Raw genomic sequence first — 25629 nt, forward strand, 5'->3', positions numbered from 1 at the left:
AATGCTCAAAATTCTCCAAGCCAGGCTTCAACAGTACATGAATCATGAACTTCCAGACGTTCAAGATGTTCAAGCTGGATCAAGAAAATGCAGAGGAGGCAGAGATCAAACTGCCAACATTGGCTGGATCATCAAAAAAGCAAGAGAGTTCCAAAAAAATATCTACTTCTGCTTTATTGACTATGCCAAAGCTTTTGACTGTGTGGATTACAACAAACTGTGGAAAATTCTGAAAGAGATGGGAATACCAGAGCACCTGACCTGCCTCTTGAGAAATCTATACACAGGTCAAGAAGCAACAGTTAGAACTAGACATGGAACAACAGACTGGTTCCAAATTGGGAAAGCAGTACGTCAAGGCTGTATATTGTCACCCTGCTTATTTTACTTATATGCAGAGTACATCATGAGAAATGTCAGGCTTGGTGAAGCACAAGTGGGGATCATGATTGCCAAGAGAAATAGCAATAACCTCAAACATGCAGATGACATCACACTTATGTCAGAAAGCGAAGAATTAAAGAGCCTCTTAATGAAAGTGAAAGAGGAGACTGAAAAAGTTGGCTTGAAGCTCAAATATTCAGAAAACTAAGATCATGGCATCTGGTCCCATCACTGCATGGCAAATAGATGGGGAAACAATGGAAACAGTGAGAGACTTTATTTTCTTGGGTTCAAAAATCACTGCAGATGGTGACTGCAGCCATGAAATGAAAAGACGCTTGGTCCTTGGAAAGAAAGTTACGACCAACCTAGACAGCATATTAAAAAGCATATTAAAAAGACCTTTGCCAACAAAGGTCTGTCTAGTCAAAGCTATGGCTTTTCCAGTAGTCATGTATGGATGTGAGAGTTGGACTATAAAGAAAGCTGAGCACCAAAGAATTGATACTTTTGAACTGTGGTGTTGGAGAAGACTCTTGAGAGTCCCTTGGACTGCAAGGAGATCCAACCAGTCCATCCTAAAGGAGATCAGTCCTGGGTGTTTACTGGCAGGACTGATGCTGAAGCTGAAACTCCAATACTTTGGCCCCTTGATGGGAAGGGCTGACTCACTGGAAAAGACCCTGATGCTGGGAGGTACTGGGGGCAGGAGGAGAAGGGGATGACAGAGGATGAGATTGATGGATGGCATCACCGACTCGATGGACATGAGTTTGAGTAAGCTCCAGGAGTTGGTGATAGATAGGGGAGGCCTCTCTGGGTGTCCCTCACTGTGGAGAAATTTCATCTTTAACCTAGATGTTTTATCATCAGTGCTTGGAGAAGTCTTGAGGCTACCGTAAGAATAAGACTAAAAACCAGAGGCAGGAGGCTTAAGTCCAAATTCTGAGAACACCAGAGAACTCCTGAATCCAGGTAACATTAATCAATAGGAGCTCATCAAAAGCCTCCATACCTATGCTGAAACCAAGCACCACCCAAGGGCCAACAAGTTCCAGAGCAAAACATACCACGCAAATTCTCCAGCAACACAGGAACATAGCCCTGAGCCTCAATATACAGGCTGACCAAGGTCACACCAAATCCACTGACATCCCAAAACTCACTACTGGACACTTCATTGTACTTCAGAGAGAAGAAATCCAGTTCCACCCACCAGAATACCAACACAAGCTTCCCTAACCAGGAAATCAAGCCACCCATCCAACCCCACCCACAGCGAGGCACCTCCACAATAAAGAAGAAACACAAACTGCCAGAATACAGAAAGGCCACCCCAAACACAGCAATATAAACAAGATGAAAAGGCAGAGAAATACCCAGCAGGTAAAGGAACTGGGTAAATGCCCACCAAACCAAACAAAAGAGGAAGAGAGAGGGAATCCACCTGATAAAGAATTCTAAAGAATGATAGTGAAAATGATCCAAAATCTTGAAAACAAAATGGAGTTACAGATAAATAGCCTGGAGTCAAGGATTGAGAAGATGCAAGAAAGGTTTAACAAGGACCTAGAAGAAATAAAAAAGAGTAAATATATAATGAATAATGCAATAAATGAGATCAAAAACACTCTGGAGGGAATCAACAGTAGAATAACGGAGGGAGAAGATAGGATAAGTGAGGTAGAAGATAGAACAGTAGAAATATATGAAACAGAGAGGAAAAAAGAAAAACTAATTAAAAGAAATGAGGACAACCTCAGAGACCTCTGGGACAATGTTAAATGCCCCAACATTTGAATCATAGGAGTCCCAAAAGAAGAAGACAAAAAGAAAGACCTTGAGAAAATACTTGAGGAGATAATAGTTGAAAAACTTCCCTAAAATGGAGAAGGAAATAATCACGCAAGTCCAAGAAATCCAGAGAGTCCCAAACAGGATAAACCCAAGGCGAAACACCCCAAGACACATATTAATCAAATTAACAAAGATTAAACACAAAGAACAAATATTAAAAGCATCAAGAGAGAAACAATAACACACAGGGGATTCCCATAAGGATAACAGCTGATCTTTCAATAGAAACTCTTTCGGCCAGGACATACTTAAAGTGATGAAAGAAAATACCCTACAGCCCAGATTACTGCACCCAGCAAGGATCTCATTCAAATATGAAGGAGAAAACAAAAGCTTCACAGACAAGCAAAAGCTGAGAGAATTCAGCACCACCAAACCAGCTCTCCAACAAATGCTAAAGGATCTTCTCTAGACAGGAAACACAGAAAGGGGGTATAAACTCAAACCCAAAACAATAAAGTAAATGGCAATGGGATCATACTTATCAATAATTACGTTGAATGTAAATGGGCTGATGCCCCAACCAAAAGACAAAGACTGGATGAATGCATACAAAAACAAGACCCCTATATATGTTGTCTACAAGAGACCCACCTCGAAACAAGGGACACATACAGACTGAAAGTGAAGGGCTGGAAAAAGATATTCCATGCAAATAGAGACCAAAAGAAAGCAGGAGTAGCAATACTCATATCAGATAAAATAGACTTTAAAACAAAGACTGTGAAAAGAGACAAAGAAGGACATTACATAATGATCAAAAGACCAATACAAGAAGAAGATGTAACAATTATAAATATATATGCACCCAACATAGGAGCACCGCAATATGTAAGACAAATGCTAACAAGTATGAAAGGGGAAATTAACATTAACACAATAATCATGGGAGACTTTAATACTCCACTCACAACTATGGATAGATCAACTAAACAGAAAATTAACAAGGAAACACAAACTTTAAATGATACAATAGAACAGTTAGACATTTCATCCCAAAACAATGAATTTCACCTTTTTTTCAATCACACATGGAACCTTCTCCAGGATATATCACGTCCTGGGCCATAAATCTAGCCTTGGTAAATCCAAAAAAATTGAAATAATTCCAAGCATCTTTTCTGACCACAATGCAGTAAGATTGGATCTGAATTACAGGTGAAAAACTATTAAAAATTCCAACATATGAAGGCTGAACAACACGCTGCTGAATAACCAACAAATCACAGAAGAAATCAAAAAAGAAATCAAATATGCATAGAAATGAATGAAAATGAAAACACAACAACCCAAAACCTGTGGGACACTGTAAAAGCAGTGCTAAGGGGAAAATTCATAGAATTACAGGCTTACCTCAAGAAACAAGCAAGAGCCAAATAAATACTCTAGCTCTACACTTAAAGCAATTAGAAAAGGTAGAAATGAAGAACCCCAGGGTTAGTAGAAGGAAAGAAATCTTAAAAATTAGGGTAGAAATAAATGCAAAAGAAACAAAAGAGACCATAGCAAAAATCAACAAAGCTAAAAGCTGGTTCTTTGACAAGATAAATAAAGTTGACAGACCTTTAGCCAGACTCATCAAGAAACAAAGGGAGAAAAATCAAATCAACAAAATTAGAAATGAAAATGGAGAGATCACAACAGACAACACTGAAATACAAAGGATCATAAGAGACTACTATCAGCAACTATATGCCAATAAAATGGACAACTTGGAAGAAATGGACAAATTCTTAGAAAAGTACAACTTTCCAAAACTGAACCAGGAAGAAATAGAAGATCTTAACAGACCCAACACAAGCATGGAAATTGAAACTGTAATCAGAAATCTTCCAGCAAACAAAAGCCCAGGACCAGATGGCTTCACAGTTGAAATCTACCAAAAATTTAGAGAAGAACTAACACCTATCCTACTCAAACTCTTCCAGAAAATTGCAGAGGAAGATAAACTTCCAAACTCATTCTATAAGGCCACCATTACCCTAATTCCAAAACCAGACAAAGATGCCACAAAAAAAGAAAACTACAGGCCAATATCACTGATGAACATATATGCAAAATTCCTTAACAAAATTCTAGCAAACAGAATCCAACAATATATTAAAAAGATCATACATCATGACCAAGTGGGCTTTAGCCAAGGAATGCAAGGACTCTTCAATATCCATAAATCAATCAATGTAATACACCACATTAACAAATTGAAAGATGAAAACCATATGATTATCTCAATAGATGCAGAGAAAGCATTTGACAAAATTCAACATCCATTTATGATAAAAAAAAAAAACTCTCCAGAAGGCAGGAATAAAAGGAACATACCTCAACATAATAAAAGCTGTATATGACAAACCCACAGCAAACACTATCTTCAATGGTGAAAAATTGAAAGCATTTCCCCTAAAGTCAGGAACAAGACAAGGGTGCCCACTCTCACCACTACTATTCAACATAGTTTTGGAAGTTTTAGCCACAGCAATCAGAGAAGCAAAAGAAATAAAAGGAATCCAGACAGGAAAAGAAGAAGTAAAATTCTCACTGTTTGCAGATGACATAATACTCTACATAGAAAACCCTAAAGACTCCACCAGAAAATTACTAGAGCTAATCAATGAATATTGTAAAGTTGCAGGATATAAAATCAACACCCAGAAATCCCTTGCATTCCTATACACTAACAATGAGAAAACAGAGAAATTAAGGAAACACTTCCATTCACCATTGCAATGAAAAGAATAAAATACTTAGGAATATATCTACCTAAAGAAACAAAAGACCTGTATATAGAAAACTATAAAACACTAGTGAAAGAAATCAAAGAGAACACAAATAGATGGAGAGATACACCATGTTCATGGATCGAAGAATCAAATAGTGAAAATGAGTATACTACCCAAAGCAATCGATAGATTCAATGCAATCCCTATCAAGCTACCAACAGTATTTTTCACAGAACTAGAACAAATAATTTCACAATTTGTATGGAAACACAAAAAGCCTCAAATAGCCAAAGCAATCTTGAGAAAGAAGAATGGAACTGGAGGAATCAACCTGCCTGACTTCAGGCTCTACTACAAAGCCACAGTCATCAAGACAGTATGGTACTGGCACAAAGACAAAAATATAGATCAATGGAACGAAATAGAAAGCCCAGAGATAAATCCACTTACCTATGGACACCTTATCTTCGACAAAGGAGGCAATAATATACAATGGAGAAAAGACAATCTTTCACAAGTGGTGCTGGGAAAACTGGTCAACCACTTATAAAAGAACTGTTATTGTGTGTGTAATAACAGCAGTGACCAACAAGAAATTTTATTTAATCCTTCCAAATTACAATTTCAGGAAGATACTTGGATTATTCTTCCCTGGTGGCTCAGAGGTTAAAGCATCTGCCTGCAATATGGGAGACCCAGGTTCAATCCCTGGGTTGGGAAGATCCCCTGGAGAAGGAAATGGCAACCCACTCCAGTATTCTTGCTTGGAGAACCCCATGGATGGAGGAGCCTGGTGGGCTACAGTCCACAGGGTCACAAAGAGTTGGACACAACTGAGCAACTTCACTCACTTAGTGATGTCATTTCAAGATCAACTGAGCTTTATTCCAGCAAAGCAGAGATTATTGGAATATCAGGAAATCCATTCATCTAATTCACCATCAATAACAATACATTAGAAAGATCTGGTGATTACCACTTTAATCACATATTCAAACTTAGAACTACTGAGAACTTTGGGCCTCTTGATGGCATTGGCATCACCTATGAAGTAAATCTTAGCAAGAATATTTAATTCAAATCTAATCAAAGATTTAGACTGAACTTCAAGTTCACAGGAAATACCATTTAAACAATTCTGTGAGGAAACATTTCTGACAAAACCAGAAATGACTTTACACACAACAAGATAACTGGCCTGGTCATATCAATAAGCCACTACCATTGACGATAAAAGTGGGATGGATGATTAACCTAGATCAAGAGAAAATAAAGAAACAGAACACCATGCATCAACTTTGACTAGACTCCGGTTCAAAAAAACCAGCTATAAACTATTTTAGGATAGTACAGACAAGACAGTAGTTGGGAATCACTTCTAATTTTCTTATGTGTGGTAACAGTGCTAGAATTATGTAGGAAAGTATTCTTATTTTAGAATATTCTTGATGATAACATATGTAGGAGTGAAAATATCATGATGGCAACAACGTACTTTTATGTAGTTCATACACACACACATAACCACACATACATAGATTTAGAATCACATAAAAATAAAGTAAAAATAGTAAAATGCTAACTATGGTTGACTCTAGGTGATGATTATACAGGTATTCATTTCAACATTTTCTGTTGAAATGCAGGCAAATAACTTCAAAAATGCCACCTTATCATTCAAGTGCTAAAAATAAATCAAAGCAAACTTGATCTAAAGCATCTTTAAAGTTTCATATATGAGTAACATACTTTGAAATCATATTTCCAAAAACCAATATTCATATTTATAAACTGATCAAGAAGTTACAATCGCCAGAAAAATACTCTCATTACTTATGGGGGAGAAAACAATAAAAATACTTAACACAACACAGTTGCCATGTGTCAGACACTCTTGTAAGCACTTTTTACATAACTAACTCATTTAATTCTCTGAACAACCATATGAGTACTTAATCACTGTCTCCATTTTTCAGATAAGGAATAAATCATAGAAGTCACACAGCAGTTCATGGATTGGAAGAATCAATATTGTCAAAATGGCTATTCTACTCAAAGCAATCTATAGATTCAATGCAATCCCTATCAAGCTACCAATGGTATTCTTCACAGAACTAGAACAAATAATTTCTCAATTTGTATGGAAATACAAAAAAACCTCAAATAGCCAAAGTAATCTTTAGAAAGAAGAATGGAACTGGAGGAATCAACCTGCCTGACTTCAGACTCTACTACAAAGCCACAGTCATCAAGACAGTATGGTAACTGGCAAAAAGACAGAAATATAGATCAATGGAACAGAATAGAAAGCCCAGAGATAAATCCACGAACCTATGGACACCTTCTCTTAGACAAAGGAGGCAAGGATATACAATGGAAAAAAGACAACCTCTTCAACAAGTGGTGCTGGGAAAACTGGTCAACCACTTGTAAAAGAAGGAAACTAGAACACTTTCTAACACGATACACAAAAATAAAGTCAAAATGGATTAAAGATCTAAATGTAAGACCAGAAACTATAAAACTTCTAGAGGAGAACATAGGCAAAACACTCTCCGACATAAATCCCAGCAGGATCCTCTATGACCCACCTCCCAGAATATTGGAAATAAAAGCAAAAATAAACAAATGGGACCTAATGAAACTTAAAAGCTTTTGCACAACAAAGGATACTATAAGCAAGGTGAAAAGACAGCCCTCAGATTGGGAGAAAATAATAGCAAATGAAGCAACAGACAAAGGATTAATCTCAAAAATATACAAGCAACTCCTGAAGCTCAATTCCAGAAAAATAAAGACCCAATCAAAAAATGGGCCAAAGAACTAAACAGACGTTTCTCCAAAGAAGACATACAGATGGCTAACAAACACATGAAAAGATGCTCAACATCACTCATTATCAGAGAAATGCAAATCAAAACCACAATGAGGTACCATTACACGCCAGTCAGGATGGCTGCTATCCAAAAGTTTACAAGCAATAAATGCTGAAGAGGGTGTGGAAAAAAGGGAACCCTCTTACACTGTTGGTGGGAATGCAAACTAGTACAGCCACTATGGAAAACAGTGTGGAGATTTCTTAAAAAACTGGAAATAGAACTGCCATATGACCCAGCAATACCACTTCTGGGCATACACACTGAGGAAACCAGATCTGAAAGAGACATGTGTACCCCAATGTTCATCGCAGCACTGTTTATAATAGCCAGGACATGGAAGCAACCTAGATGCCCATCAGCAGACGAATGGATAAGGAAGCTGTGGTACATATACACCATGGAATATTACTCAGCCATTAAAAAGAATTCATTTGAATCAGTTCTAACGAGATGGATGAAACTGGAGCCCATTATATGGAGTGAAGTAAGTCAGAAAGATAAAGAACATTACAGCATACTAACACATATATATGGAATTTAGAAAGATGGTAATGATAACCCTATATGCAAAACAGAAAAAGAGACACAGATGTACAGAACAGACTTTTGGACTCTGTGGGAGAAGGCGAGGGTGGGATGTTTCGAGAGAACAGCATGTATATTATCTATAGTGAAACAGATCACCAGCCCAGATGGGATGCATGAGACAAATGCTCGGGCCTGGTGCACTGGGAAGACCCAGAGGAATTGGGTGGAGAGGGAGGTGGGAGGGGGGATCAGGATGGGGAATACATGTAACTCCATGGCTGATTCATGTCAATGTAAGACAAAACCCACTGCAATGTTGTGAAGTAATTAGCCTCCAACTAATAAAAATAAGTGAAAAAAAAAAACAAAAACCAGTAAGAACCAAGGGCCTAAATATATATATATATATATATATATATATATATATATGTAAAAAAAAAAAAAAAAAAGTCACACAGTAAGTGGCAGAGCTAGTCTCCCAAGTCACATAATATAGGTCCAGTATCCACACTGATTTAATGACTACTCTGTACTCTCCTCTTGGGTGGGGTAACCTATATTCCTGAGCAGTATTTCTGTTTAGTCTCTTAGTTATGTCTGACTCTTTTGTGACCTCATGGACTGTAGCCCACCAGGTTCCTCGTCCATGGGATTTCCTAGTCAAGGTTACTGGAGTGGGTTGCCATTTCCTCCTCCAGGGCATCTCCCCTACCCAGGCATGAAACCCGCATCACCGCATCTCCTAAATTGCAGGAGAATTCTTTACCACTGAGCCACCAGGGAAGCTCATGTTCCTAGCAATACTGACTTGATTTTGCTGGGGTTATAACACCCTTTGATTTTAGTGATTTTACTAATCCAAAAGCATGATCAAACAGAGAATCACAAAAAGATATTATTACTTTTACAAAAATGCATTAATATGGCCTCGTTTAGGGCTTCCCTGCTGTCTCAGTGGTAAAATAATCCACCTGCCAATGCAGGAGACTTGGGTTCAATCTCTGGGTCAAGAAGATCCCCTGGAGAAGGAAATGGCAACCCACTCCAGTATCCTTGCCTGGGAAATTCCATGAACAGAGGAGCCTGGCAGTTTACAGTTCAGAGGGTCGCAAAGAGTCAGACACGACTTAGTGACTGAAAAATAACAGGTAGTTTAGGTAAATATCTAGTTATATAACAAGATCTATCTATATTCTTATTACAGGATCGATGATTACAACAAACATCTTCATCAGCTGAAAGATGACCCCATCTTGATTAACACATGACACTATCTTGATTATCTGGGATAAAGGTGGAATTAAAGCAGGTCGCAGCAGTTAAAATAAATATTCTTGAGATGGCAAAAATTATTTTATGCCAAATGTTTAACTTCAACAATTTACTTGACTGAAAAGCTTTTACATAACATTTGTAGTATTTTGCAGAAACCTTATTATTCCACATGGAACATTTTCAAATTGATAACAAAATGTTTTTTTAAATGAGAAGATATCTTAAAAATAATAACTGATTTAATAGAGGTAATGAGTCTAAAGCAAATTACAAATATATATGAATATAAAGAAAATTATTGTTTACTTTTTAGGTGTGACAATGGTATTGTGGTTACTGAAAAGATCTTTAACTGGAATTTATGCATGTCATATTTTAGTTTGCACATCAGAGGAGACTCTAGATTTTTAGTAAACAAAGACTAATGAGTATTACTACTATATAATGTCAATCTTCATTTTTCATAGGATTAAAAACATAAATAAATATAAAATTAAATTTTCCATCAAATACTTGCAAGATTGAGAAATACATGTGGAAATATTTCTCCTCCCTGGACCACAACAAACACTAAGCAAAAAAAAAAAAAAAGCAAAACTCTAATTTGGGTGAGAATGGTTCTACTAAGTATGTAGATACGCAACATTTTACCTGCTTTTTCTCTCAATTAGAATGGCCACGTAAGATGATGGCAAAGCGGCACCAAAGCCGGGGCTCCATAGGTAGAATTTTCCAAGTATCTTCCTGAAATTGAAATTTGGAAGGATTAAATAAAATTTCTTGCTGGTCACTGCAGTTATTACACACAGAAGTTTCCCTTCTCTGTTTACCCTCTGTCTAGGTGTCCCACAGCAAATCAAATTCAACATGACCAGAGCCAAGCTCACTCCTCTTCTCCCCAGGCTCCATGAACTTGCTCTTCCTCGTCTTCTCCTAGGTTAACGACATCAACAACTACTCATTCACCTACGTGGGGCACTTGGAGACACCCTTGGCTTCTCTGTCTTCCATACATGGAGTCATCCACCTAAGTATTTCCATATACAATTTATCTCTCAAATGCCTCTCCAACCTACTGCCTTTGCCTCAGTTAAGTCCCTCACCATCTCTTCTTCAGGCTACTACTACAGCAAACTAATAGGTATCTCTCCTTGCAGTAATTTAATCTGTTATATTCATTCAGACATTCCCTGGATCCAATACTGTTTACTCTGCAAACCCTCTAGGTTCTCAATTTCCTCATCTATCAAATGGGAATAAATATATTATCTATTTCATATATAACTGTTATGATGGCTACATGAGCTACTTCCCAGCACCATGCATGGCACAAAGGAAACACTCAGAAAATGTTAGCTATTGTTACTGCTATTATCATTTTTATCACTATCACAATTTTTTCAGCTTTTATTGATATATAATTGATTTACCATAGCATGTTAGTTTCATGTGTATAGAAAAGTGATTCAGTTATATATATATTTTTTCAGATTCTTTTCCCTTATAGATTATTATTAATACAAAATATTGAGTAGAATTCCCTGTGTTACACAGTAGGTCCCTGTTGGTTACCTATCATAGGTTATTATTAATACAAAATATTGAGTAGAGTTCCCTGTGCTACACAGTAGGTCCTTGTTGGTTACCTATCCTATATATAGCAGGGCGTATATGTTAATCCCATATTCCTAATTTATCCCTCACCTTTCCCCTTTCATAAATTTGTTAGTTCTATGTCTGTGCGTCTCTTTCTGTTTTGTGTATAAGTTCATTATATCTTTCTTTTTTTTTACTACTTCTATTTTTTAACACATGATAAATATTCAACAAATGTCTCTCTTTTGCTTCTACAAGCCTGGATAAGTTTCTCTCACATCACTTACTAAAATATTTTATATCTTTTAGTTATATGTGTATATAAAGTTTTTCTTTTACTAGAATACATCATTTGAAAGAAAGAATCTGCAAAGTGTCTCACTATGGTGTCTCACTACAAATGGCCATTAACTTCTTGGGTTTTCAAAGAGAAAATAAAAGCAAGTCTGGAGATATTAGGAAATTCCTTTTTCCTTTCAAAGACAATATATTCCTAAGAAGGGGAGAAACAAAAAAATAATATGAAAGTATCTTAACAAAGTTGCTCAACTGCTAAATGATGTATTATAGGAAAAAATATTTACTATATACACACAGATAAGGATCAAGAATCACAAATAAAATTATTTTTTCATTAGCTTTAAAAAATTAGAAAATCTACAAATAACATGGATATTTCTGCAATGGGCATCAGAAAATTTCTGCCTGAGAAAACTGGAGGTAGTTCTCCCTCCAATAAAATCCACAAATGATTTAATAAATTATTGAATGTAAGAATTAAAGGAAAATGACTCAGTGACTCAGGTATAGGAGGAGTACACATGTTACCTTATAATTAGTATTTAATGTTTTCACAACTTAACCAAAGGGTTCACATAACATAAATGTGCTTCAAGAATAATTTATTATTATTATTAAACCTAATTATCCTATAACCCTATTTTTAGAGTTTTAACAAGTATTAGAAACTTTCCAGAGACTACATGATAAAGAGTTTCTTGCACAGATTATTCAGGTCAATTTAAAGGCATGACTTACTCAATAGTATAAATTATATCAATTATTTTCTGCACAATTTAAAAGTTTATAAATGTTATTGTTCTTAAGGGAAAAGAATCTATGAAAGACACCTGGAAATTATATTTCTTACTGCAATTAAAATTTACCTGCAGAATTACTTTGGGCAATACTAAATGGGTAAGATAATACAATGTGAAGTATTTCAACTTGACAAATTAAATAACTAGTTTAGGTTGTTTGAAAGATAAGAAGTAAATATATACTAAATATGTTAGGTACATCTCAACACTAAACACTGAATTCTAACTGCACATATATAGCATGAAGCATGTGACACAGATAATGCACTGAATCAGGACCAAAAGTTTCATCAGTAGGATATGCCAGAAGTTTTATAGATAAACACAAGCATCTTATGGTCCTTTTGAAGTCTGTTCACTACATATGGACCTAAGCTATATCATGGACAGTTGCTTTGAATTTCTAATCTATAAAACTGAAAAGTTAAAGAAATCCTCATTTACAACTCAGTAAATAAAGTGGGCCCCAGAAAATGTATGAATTATTAAAGCACTTTTGTTACATAATCACAGCAATGATTTGAAGTTTATATCACATCTTAGGCCAAAAGGGCCACAACTCCTGGTTTTGCAAGCTTTCTTTGAGATAAATAAATGTCATGCCACAGAGAGAAAAAAATAAACAAAGAGTGACCTGTCCAACATTTATATAAACATCTGTTTGTTTCAATTTCAACAAAGGGAATTTGCATTAATCTCCAGTGGTTATCATGAGTACCAACCTTAAAATGCAAAAGAAAGCCATAAACAAGGCCCCGTTAGCAGTCAGAAATGAGGCAGACTGTAGGATCTCAGGCAGCAGTTTGTGTAAATAATAGTCTAATTTCCGTTTCCGGAGAACTGCTGCAATCTGAAAAGAAAAATGGTCTTTTGTTTAATCCAACCAACTTTTCCCACTTAAGTTAGTTCTTATGTGGAAGATACTGAAATAACAGCATATGTTTAAAAATTCAAGTAGAAACCCTGGTATTTTATACATCCTCTATGAAAATTCAATTTTTGGGACAGAAAGAAGACACTTTAATCTACTGAAGGTATAATAGGTAAAGGGCCACAACATGGATCAATCACATGATAGGTAACCTCCAAATCTGAGGTAATTATTTATAGTGCCTTAAAAAGTTTTAAACTGAAAAATAAGATATATTTTTAAACAGGAAAAAAGTGAAGTTCAATTCAAATAGAAATTGAATGCTAAACTAAACTGCATTACAGATATTATCAACCTGAATATTAGAGAATTTCAGTGACAAAAACTAGAAAATCATAAAAAACCATTCATTCAGTTTCATTGAAAAGGGACTATGAACTAGATCAGTAGCATTCTCACATGTACCATGAAGAAACGCTGTTCTATTCAAGGTGAAACAATATTATCAAAGGAACAAAAGATGGCAGAATTAGTGAATGAGAGGGAATGTAAGAAAGGGCAAGACAGACTTAAGAAAAGGAAGACCAAAGAAGCCTGCATTCACTCCTCAAGATTCTGGGCGAAACACTTTCCCTGTGCTAAGGGAAATCTAACGGCCTCTTCTCAGTTCTTTTCTTATTCTACCTCTTAGAAGCTTCTGTTAAGCTACTTCACTCAATTAAACAAACTGTTATTAAGAATTATGCCATACCCAGGAAAAACAATGATGAGTAAATCTAAATCTTGCCTGCAAGGAACATAAGAACTTGATAGAGAAACAGACATATAAACAATTAATGACAGTATGGCAGTGTGTTAAATGCTAGACTAGAGGAAGGAGAAACTGTTATAGAACTGCTATAGAACTACTATTAGAACACAACCAAAATGGAGACGGGCAGACAACAATGTCTGGAAGATGGATCTTGGCAAATAGGTAAAATGTTGACAAAAGAGAAGTTTCTATAGTTTCTGTGACTGCAGTCTTCTCATTCTCCCACTATATCTCTAAATGCTATTCCTTTGTTACCATTTCTTACTCAGATCTCTACTCATTCTGTATATGTTCCCTCCCACAGCATCATCTATCATATCAAAGTAGCAATTTCAATATAACCCTATCATTTCCATTAAATTCTTAATCCAGACTTCAAATGTCTATTGCACATGTCAATAAAGATGTACCAAAAACATAAAAAAAAAAAAAACCAAAAAAAAAAACAGCCTGTCCAAAGCAGAACTTCTTATATTTCCTCAAAGTGCTTTTAATTCTGAGTTTCCAAGCTCAGGTAATAGCGTCACATTCACCTAATTAAGTTATTAAGGAACAAAATATTGGTGTCATTTTCAATTACTCCCTGGATCCTCAACCATCTCCTCAGTTCTAATGGTATTCTACTATCTTCAGGGTTTAGAAAGTAGTCTCTTTCATTTTAGACTTTTGGCATCCGGTCCCATCACTTCATGACAAACAGATGGGGAAACAGTGCAAACAGTGAGAGACTTTATTTTGGGGGGCTCCAAAATCACTGCAGATGGTGAGTGGAGCCATGAAACTAAAAGACGCTTACTCCTTGGAAGGAAAGTGATGACCAACCTAGACAACATATTAAAAAGCAGAGAAATTACTTTGCCAACAAAGGTCCATCTAGTCAAGGCTATGGTTTTTCCAGTGGTCGTGTATGGATGTGAGGGTTGGACTGTGAAGAAAGCTGAGCGCCAAAGAATTGATGCTTTTGAACTATGGTGTTGGAGAAGACTCTTGAGAGCCCCTTGGACTGCAAGGAGATCCAACCAGTCCATCCTAAAGGAGATTAGTCCTGGGTGTTCATTGGAAGGACTGATGATGAAGCTGAAACTCCCCAATACTTTGGCCACCTCATGCAAAGAGCTGACTCATTTGAAAAGACCCTGTTGCTGGGAAAGATTGAAGGCGGGAGGATGAGATGGCTGGATGGCATCACCGACTCAATGGACATGAGTTTGAGTAAACTCCAGGAGTTGGTGATGGACAGGGAGGCCTGGCGTGCTGCAATTCATGGGGTCACAAAGAGTCAGACACGACTGAGCAACTGAACTGAACTGACTGGTGGGCAGAATATGGTATGCTGCTTCATACCCAAGTAGTTACAGAAAAAATTTCTTCTGTTCCTGGAAACACATATAATATCTCTTATAACAATCGGGTTATGTACAAGTATCTCTATAACCCAACTGTCTAGTAAACATAACTCCCAAGCAATTTACATACACAAACACACACACACACACACACCCCTCCTAGAACTAATAAAGCAATTGAGCAAGGGCATACGAAAGAAGTCAAACATACAAAACTTACCGGTATTTCTATACGAGACTAATGAATACATGGACCCACCGAATTAAAAATACAACAGCATTTATAACTCCACAAAAACTAAAACACTTCGGGAAAAATCCATAACACCTGTATAGGACTTATATGCTGAAAGTTATCCAATGCTGATGTTAGAAATCAAGAACATATAAATAAATACTCATAGACAGAGAGACTCAATATAGAAAAACATCAGTTCTGCCCCAAAGTGATATATAGGTTTAACACAGTTCCTATTACAACCTCAGAAAAAGTTTTGGAGAGGTTGAGAAGATTATTCTGAAATTTACATAGAAAAGCAAAAGAACTATAAGAGCTAAAATAACATTGAAAAGGAGAATGAACTGGGAGGAATGAGTCTATGCAATTTCAAGACATATTATACAGCTACACGATGGTTTTGTGATACTGGCAAAGAGACTGACATATAGATTAATGAAACAGAATAGAGAACCTAGATACAGACCCACATAAATACATCCAGCTGATTTTTGACAAGGCACATAAGCAATTCTACAGAGAAAAATGGCTTTTTCAGCAAAGGGTACAGTAGTAAAAAGAGCTCCATAAGCAAAAGAAAAAAAAATTAGCTTCAAAGTCTCACAGTTTATACAAAAATTCAAACTATCAGAGACATAAACGTAAAACATAAAGCTACAAAACTTCTGAGAGGAAAAAAATCAGAGAAAATATTAGAGATCTAAGTCTAGGCAAAAGCACAATTCATATAAGGAAAAACTATAAATTACACCTCAAAGTTAAAACTTTTTCTCTGTGAAAGACCTGTTAGAAGATAAAAAAAAAAAAAAAGGCCAAGGTTTAGAATGGGAGGAGATACTTGTAATCTACAGACCTAGTGAAGGACTAGTATCTAGAATGTAGAAGAAAATCTCAAAATTCAACAGTAAAGAAACAAATGACCCAATTAGAAAATACAAATGATATGAACAGATATTCATCAAAGAGAATATGCAAGTGGAAGATAAGCACATCTAAGTCATTTAGGAAAACCACAATAAGCTATCACCACAGAACTGCCAGAATAATTAAGTTTAAAAATACTGAAAACACCAAACGCTGGCAAGAATGCAGAGAAACTGGATCTCTCGTGCATTGTCAGAGGGAATGTGAAATAGCAGAAGCATTCTAAACAGTTTGACAGTTTCTTTAGAAACTAAGCAAGCAACTATCATATGACTCAGCAACTGCAGTCTCGGATGTTCACCCGAGGAAAATGAAAATGTTCACCCCAAATTACAGCAGCTTTGTTCCTAACAGTCAATAAATGGAAACAACTCCTATGTCCTTTAAGAGGTAAATGGTTTAAAAACTGAGTTGTATCCACACTATGGGTTACCATTCAGCAATAAAAAGAAACAAGCTCGTGATACATGACAAACATTGATGAATTTCCAAAGAATTATGCTAAGTGAAAAAAGCCAATCACCAAAGACTACATACATATAATTCCATTTATAGAACATACATGAAATGACAAATGCATAGAAATGAAGAATAAGTCAACGGTGACCACGAGTTAAGCGGAGGTGGCTAAGGGGGAGGAAGTAGGGAATTAGCTATGAAGGGGCACCAGGAGGGGTCCTTGTGGTGATAGAAATGTCCTGTATGTGACTATGCTGTTAAGCCACCAAGTCAGTCTGACTCTTTCCGACCCTGGGAATGGTAGCCCTCCAGTCTGCTCTGTCCATGGGATTATCCCAGCAAGGATACTGGAGTGGGCTGCATTTCCTCCTCTAGGGGACCTTCCTGATCCAGGGATCAAACCCATGTCTCCTGTACTGCAGGTGGATTCTTTACCACTGAGCCACCAGAGACTATATCAAGGCAGTTATTTAGGTTATGTTATTTTATTATCATTTTGCAGACTACTACCACTGGGAAACACCAGAAAAAGTATACAGAGAATCTATTATTTCTTCCAACTACTTGAAAAGAAAGTTAGCTGCTCAGTCGTGTCCGACTCTTCGCGACCCCACAAACTGTAGCCCACCAGGCTCCCCTTGTACAGTCTATAGAATTCTCCAGGCCAGAATACTGGAGTGGGTAGCCTTTCCCTTCTCCAGGGAAATCTTCCCAACCCAGGGATCAGACTAAGGTCTCCCACATTACAGGTGGGTTCTTTATCTGCTGAGACACAAGGGAAACCCTCCAACGACATAAGAATCTACAATGATCTCAAAATTAAAACTTCTATGAAAAAGCAGTCATCCACATGGCCAATGGGCGTATGAAATATGCTCAGCATCACTAGTCATCAGAAAACTGTACAATGAAATACCACTACACACATGCACACCAGAATGTCTAAAACAAGGAGAAATGGCAATGCAAAGCACTGTCAGGAATAAAGTAACTGGAGCTTCACACACTGCTGATGGGAATGTAAAATTGCATACTTACTTCAGAAAACTATTATTATCTAATGAAACTAAGTGAACTCTTATCCTATGATCTGGCAATTTCACCTCTAGGAATATAACCAAGAGAAATAACTGCTTATGTCCACCAAAGTCATATTCATAACATAAAAAAAATACCACAAAATACCTAAGTGTCCATCAGCAGTAAGGTAGATAAATTGTACATATTTTCAACACTGGCAGATCAAACTAACAGTACATTGTGAAAAAAGGAAAAATCTGACACAATACCAGAGGAAACAATCTAAGACCGTATCAACATTGTGCTGTAACCCAGAGCTTTCAACCAGGATTTTCATGTGGCCAAAATACTGATCCTCTCATCAGTCTGGGTAGCCAAGCCAGGACTCAGGTAACAGAGCAACGTAATAACCATCTCAGTTTTCCCTAGTATGCCACACAATTATTATCATTTACTAGATGGGGAAACAGTGACAGACTTTATTTTGGGGGGCTCCAAAACACTGCAGATGGTGACTGCAGCCAAGAAATTGGAGGACGCTTGCTCCATGGAAGAAAGGTTATGACCAACCTAGATAGCATATTAAAAAGCAGAGACATTACTTTGCCGACAAAGGTCCATCTATGGTTTTTCCAGTAGTCGTGTATGAATGTGAGTTGGACTATAAAGAAAGCTGAGCGCTGAAGAATTGATGCTTTTGAACCTGGTGTTGCAGTAGGCTCTTGAGAGTCCCTTGAACTGCAAGGAGATCCAACCAGTCAATCCTAAAGGAAATCCATCCTAAGTGTTCATTGGAAGGACTGACGCTGAAGCTGAAACTCCAATATTTGGCCACCTGATGCAAAGAACTGACTCACTAGAAAAGACCCTGATGCTGGGAAAGATTGAAGGAGGAGAGAGAAGGGGACAATAGAGGATGAGATGGTTGGATGGCATCACCGACTCAATGAACTTGAGTTTGAGTAAACTCTGGGAGTTGGTGATAGACAGGGAAGCCTGGTGCACTGCAGTCCATGGGGTTGCAAAGAGTCAGACACAGCTGAGTGATTGAACTGAACTGTGTATATCACAGCATGCTACAGTATGAAAAAAGTTTAGAAGCACTGATCTAAACAAATAACATATAACATAACAGTAACTGTACTAGCCATGTAGGAACTATAAGGGTACAGGCACATGTGTATAAAATTATCAGACACCATAATATACCTTTAAAAAATCACATTTTATAGCAAAATAATGCTGCAGTGTTCATATACTTTGATAAAGTAATTCCACAGTAGTAAATTCCTTATCGGGACTTCCCTGGTGGCTCAGATGGTAAAGAGTCTGCCTGTAACGCAGGAGACCCAGGTTCAATCCCTGGGTTGGGAAGATCTCCTGCAGAAGGAAATGGCAACCCACTCCAGTATTCTTACCTGGAAAATTCCATGGACGGTGGAACCTGGTAGGCTACAGTCCATGGAGTCGCAAAGAGTCAGAAATGACTGAGCAACTTCACTTCTTTCACTTTTATTCCTTATCAATTTTCCAAATATGCATATAAACACTTAGCTTAACAAAGTACATAAAAACACTATGATTAAAATATACACTTCTATTTGTTTATTTATATTGATATAACCTTTGAAGACTAATGACCTGGAAAAAAAAAATCAAAATACATACAGCAATAAGACAGACTACAAAACAATATTTTCTAATGAACATATGAACCAAATACCAGAACATCATGCATTGGGTTATCTTTAAAAGGAGATATGTATTCAAAGTGGTGAAAGAAAAAAACCACCAAATAAGAATACTTTATCTGCAAATCTGTCCTTCAAAATGGAAAAAGAGATAAGGACTTTCCAAAAAAATCAAAAGCTAAGTGAGTTAGTCACCACTAACCCTGCCTTATAAGGAATGCTAAAGGGAGTTATTTGAGCTGAAATGAAAAGATACTCACTGTAAATATACAACTCACTGGTAAAAGTAAAGTGAAGTGAAGTCACTCAGTCATGACTGTAGCCTACCGGGCTCCTCCGTCCATGGGATTTTCCAGGCAAGAGTACTGGAGTGGGTTGCCATTGCCTTCTCCAGGGAATCTTCCCAACCCAGGGATTAAACCCAGGTCTCCCGCACTGTAGGCAGACGCTTCACTGTCTGAGCCACAAGGGAAGCCCTTGGTAAAAGTAAATATATAGTTAAATATCATGGTATATCCTGTCATGGTGCTGTGTAAATCAACTGACTCAGAATAAAAGTTGAAATATAAAGTATTAAAAATAACTATAAAAATCTATTACTGGATAAACAATATAAAAAGACTGTGACATCAAAATTGTAAAGTGGGAGTAACCAGGTAAACTTTTTATATAAGACTGAAGTTATCATCAGCTTATAATAGACTATTATAAATACATTGTTTTGTTTTTTTATCAGTATGCTTTATACAAACCACACTGTAGCCACAAAGCAAAAATCTGTAATTGATACAGAAAAGAGAAGATGAAAGGAATGGAAGCATACCACCACAAAGCAGGCATAAAATCACAAGGAGAGGAAGGAAGAAAGGAACAAGTAAACTACAAAACGGTGAAAAAACAATGAACAAAATAGCAACAGTGAGTCTTTACATGTAAATTAACTATGTCTCCTAAAAGACATATAGTGACTGAATGAATTTAAAAAATTTAAAAAAAAAAACCAAGACACAATATACACTGCCTTCAAGAGACTCACATTAGCTCTAAGGATACACAAAGGCCAAAAGTGAAGGAATGGAAAAAAAGATATTACATGCAAATGATAACCAAAATAGAGAAGGGGTGACTACATTTATAGCAGACAAAATAGACTTCAAGGCAAAAATCATAAAAGAGACAGAGAAGGACACTGTGTAATAATAAAGGGGTCACCTCATCAAAAGGATATAAAAATTGCAAGTTTATATGGGTCCAAATCAGAGCACCTACATATATAAATTTAGGAAATGTTAACAGAATTGAAGGGAGAAATAAATAGCAACATAATAATAATAGGGGACTTCAATGTAGAAATGTGGAAATGTAGGAATTAAACAGTACACTCATAAAGAAAACAATAATTCAAAGAAAATAAAAAGGGAAATCAAAAACTACCTTGAGAAAAATGAAAAAGGAAACAATATATCAAAACATTTGGGATACAGCAAAGCAGTTCTAAGAAGGAAGTCTACAACAATAAATGCCTACCTTTAGGGGAAAAAAAAAAAGATCTCAAATAAACAACCTAACTTCATACCTCAAGAAAATAGAAGCAGAACTAACTAAATCAAAAGTTAGCAGAAGGAAGAAGATAATAAAAGTCAGAGCAGAAATAAATGAAACAGAGACTAGAAGATAACACAAAACATCAATGAAACAAAGAGTCGTTCTGAAAAGATAAAATTGAAAAAACTTTAGCAAGACTTACTTTTTAAACAAGATATTAATAAATAAAATTAAAAATGAAAGAGAGGACATTACAACTGACATCAGAGAAATACAAAGGATCATGGAAACTACTACTACAAAGAGACTACTATGAACAATTATACAGCAAGAAATTGGATAATCCAAAAGAAATGAAACATGCAACCTACCAATATTGAATCATGAAGAAACAGAAAATTTGAACAGACCAATAACTAATAAGGAGATTGAATCAATACTCAAAAACCTCACAATCCCAAAACATAAGGCTTCATCAATTAATTCTTCCACACATTGAAAGAAGCAAATCCTACTCAAACTTTTCCAAAAACTTGAAAAGAACATAAAACTTTAAAACTCACTTTATGAGGACAGCATTATCATCATAGCAAAGCCTGATAAGGACACTAAAGAAAAGAAAACTTAAGGTCAATATCCTTGATGAAGACAGATTAAAATTCTCAACAAAATACTGGCAATCCAAATTCAACAGTACGTATATCATGCTCAGGAATGACTTACCTCTAGGGTGTAAGAATGGTTCAACATACACAAATCAATAGGTAATACATTAACAAAATGATGGTTAAAAATCAGGATCATCTCAGTAGATGGAGATAAAGTATTTGACAAAACTCAATATCCTTTCAAGATATAAACATCAATAAACTTCATCATAATAAAAGGTCATATATGATAAGACCACAGCTAACATCAAACTCAAAAGTGAATAAATGAAAGCTTTTCCCCTAAGACCAGAAACAACGCAAAGATGCCCACTCTCACTATTTCTATTAAACTTAGTACAGGAAGTCTTAACCAGAGTATCAAGTCAAGAAAAAGAAATAAAAGGTATCCGAATCAGAAAAGCAGAAGTAAAATTGTCTCTGTGTGCAGAAACCTTGAAACTTCTACCAAAAAAAGAGAAAAAAACATCAAAACTAATAAATGAATTCAGTAGAGCTGTGGGATACAAAAATCAACATACAAAAATCAGTTACATTTCTAAACATTTACAACAATCTGAAAAAGATACTAAGAAAACAACCTCATTTACAATTATATCATCAATAAAATACTTTGGAATAAAGTAAACCAAGTAAGTGAAAGATATGTACACTGAAAACTTTAAAACCGTAATGAAAGAAACTGAAGAAGATGCAAATAAATGGAAGTGAAGTGAAAGTCACTTAGTCATGTTTGACTCCTTGCAACCTTTAGGACTGTAGCCCGCCACACTTCTCTGTCCATGGGATTCATCAGGCAAGAATACTGGAATGGGTTTCCAATACCTTCTCCAGGGGATCGTCTCAACCCAGGTATCGAACCTAAGTCTCCTGCATTGCAGGCAGATTCTTTACCATCTGAGCCATCAGTCTAAATAAATGGAAAGACAGTCCATATTCATGGATTGGAAGACTTAATATTGTTAAAATGTCCATACTACTCAATGCCATCTATAGGTTCAATGCAATCCATATCAAAATCCCAAAGGCATTTTTCACAGAAACAGAAAAAAAAAATCCTAAAATTCACATGGAATCACATACATAAAAATGTGAATAGTCAAAGCAATCTTGAGAAAGAACAGAGCTGGACACAATGCACTTATACTGGACTTCAGAATACACTACAAAGCCACTGTAATAAAAATAGCAGAGTACTGGCATAAAAACAGACATGCAGACCAAAGGAACAGAATAGAGCCCAGAAATAAAATCATGCATTTATGGTCAAAGGATTTTCATCAAAGGTTCCAAGAACACACAACAGGGAAAGGAGTCCCTTCAATGAATGGTCTTGTTTATCCACATGTTGAAGAAGGGCGCTGAACCCTTGCCTTGTTCAATACACACAAAACAATTCAGAATCATTAAATTCTTCAATGTAAGACCTGAAACTAAACTACTAGAAGAAAACAGAGATAAAAAACTTCTTGGCATTTGTTTGAACAATACTTTTTTGGATATAATTATAAAAGCACAGCAACAAATGGCATAAACAGACAGATGAAATTACATCAAACTAAAAAGCTGCTGCATAAACTAAAAAAGTTATTAACAGAGTGAAGAAACAACCTACAAAACAGAAAAAAATATTTGAAAACCATTTGCAAAATTTCATAAGAGATTAATGTCCAAAATACAGAAGAAACTCAAGCAACTCAATAGCAAGAAAACAATAACCATTTTAAAAATGAGTAAAGGGCCTGAACACACATTTCTCAAAAGAAGACATACAAATGGCCAACAGGAGCATGAAAAGATGTTCAACATGACTTAATTACATCATGGAAATGCAAATCAAAACAATGAGCTATCACCATACAGCTGTTATAATGGCTATTATCAAAAAGACAGAAAGTCATATGTTGATGAGGGTGTGGAAAACAGGGAATCCTTGTGGTATACATACACATACACAAACACACACACACACACACAATGGATTATTCAACCTTAAAAAAGAAGGAAATCCTGTCATTTGGGACAACTTGGATAAACCTGGGGGAAATTATCCCAAGTGAAATAAACCACGCACAGAAGGACAAATACTGCATTATCTCAGTCATATGTGGCAACTAAAAACCCACAGAAGCAGAGGAGATGACGGTTGCTAGTGGCTGAGGGGGTGGGGGACACAAAGAGATGCTGAGCAAAGGATACAAAGTTACAGTTATGTAGGATGAATAAATCTAGTAAAAGATCAAGCATAATGACTACAGTTAATAACACTGTACTGAATACTGAAAATATGCTAAGAAGGTACATTTCAGGTACCACTGAAATGTTCACTTTGTTGTGACATTCACAGTAATCTGAAACGGAACCTGCAGTATCTCTGAAGTATGCATGTGTATCAACATGACACAGAGTTCTCTTTTCTCACTTTTAAATTATATCTTTTTTTCTTTTCTTAATAAATTATACTTAAGGAACTTGGAGAAGGAAATGGCAACCCACTTCAGTATTCTTGCCTGAAGAATCCCCTGGACAGAGGAGCCTGGAAGTCCACAGGGTCACAAGAGTCGGACATGACTTAGCGACTAAAGCAAGTAACTGGATATCTGTATAGAACAAAAAAAGTTACCTTTTTTGTTAACAACTTCTTCACACTATACACAAAACTTAGTTTGAGATGGATCACAGACTTACATGTGCAAAGTATAAACAATAAAGCATATGGAAGAAAACATAGGTGAATATGAACATTCCAGACGTAAGTCAAAAGACTGAGACAGCATTAAGCATAGTTCCCATGAAAGGAAAGTATGGAGACTGACTTGACTATCACAAAGGCTACAGACTGAAGACTGATGCAAAGTTCTGACAGGCTCCCAATTTAGGAGTTCCCTTTTACAAAAATATCACAATTAGACATCTATCAGGCCTATATACATTTCATCTTATTCCATCTTATCTGTTTCGCCCTGTGATTAATGCCACATATTTGCCATACAAATGGTTGACTAGTATTAGGATTGCATGGCTATGGAACAGAACACAGTTAACTGGCCCTCATAAGGAGCTGACCCCTTGATCTTAGCCTTATTGTACCAAACTTTAATTTAGTAGTCTTTGTTAGCCAAAGAGCTTGATCATTAACTCTCAGATGACTATTTCTGGAGAGTCTAATAAATCAAGTTTTGTGAAAAATAAAGTCTGCAGTAGGAGTTGATTTTATGTTTTATTTATTTGTTCTGTTGATGTTCAGTCGCTGTCATATTCAATTCTTTGTAACCCCATGGATTGCAGCATGCTAGGCTTCACTATCCTTCACTATCTCTCGGATGTGGCTCGTGTCCATTGAGTCAATGACGCTATCTAACCATCTTATCCTTTGCCGCTGTCTTCCCCTTTTTGCCTTCAATCTTTCCCAGCATCAGGGTCTTTCCCAGTGAGTCGGCTCTTCGTATCAGGTGGCCAAAGTATTGGAGCTTCAGCATCAGTCCTTCCAATGAATATGCAATGAGTTGATTTCCTTAAGGATTGACTGGTTTGATCTCCTTGCTGTCCAAGGAGCTCTCAAGAGTCTTCTCTAGTATCACAGTTTGAAAGCATCAATTCGTCAGCACTCAGACTTCTTCATGGTCCAACTCTCACATCTGTATATGACTACTGGAAAAACCACAGCATTGATTAGAAGGACCTTTGTCAGCAAAATGATGTCTTTGCTTTTTA

The 25629-nt window shown here is 36.3% G+C and overlaps 1 protein-coding gene and 1 non-coding gene across 2 annotated transcripts in view; one reads left to right on the forward strand and one right to left on the reverse strand.

The window, feature by feature from the left end:
• The window catches only part of TMEM135 (transmembrane protein 135), a 256954-nt gene that overhangs the window by 212737 nt on the left and 18588 nt on the right, over positions 1-25629 (reverse strand). Inside the window, exons 2-3 of the mRNA XM_065936872.1 lie at positions 13062-13189; positions 10295-10387 (exon numbers count right to left, since the gene is read on the reverse strand). Of these exons, the coding sequence (XP_065792944.1) occupies positions 10295-10387; positions 13062-13189 (221 nt within the window). The remainder of the gene's footprint in view (positions 1-10294; positions 10388-13061; positions 13190-25629) is intronic.
• Positions 19314-19385, forward strand: TRNAY-GUA (transfer RNA tyrosine (anticodon GUA)). The gene has a single exon. It is a non-coding gene; the product is annotated as a tRNA-Tyr (tRNA).

This window comes from Muntiacus reevesi, chromosome 5 (assembly GCF_963930625.1).
Source record: "Muntiacus reevesi chromosome 5, mMunRee1.1, whole genome shotgun sequence".
In the NCBI taxonomy this organism is placed as follows: domain Eukaryota; kingdom Metazoa; phylum Chordata; class Mammalia; order Artiodactyla; family Cervidae; genus Muntiacus; species Muntiacus reevesi.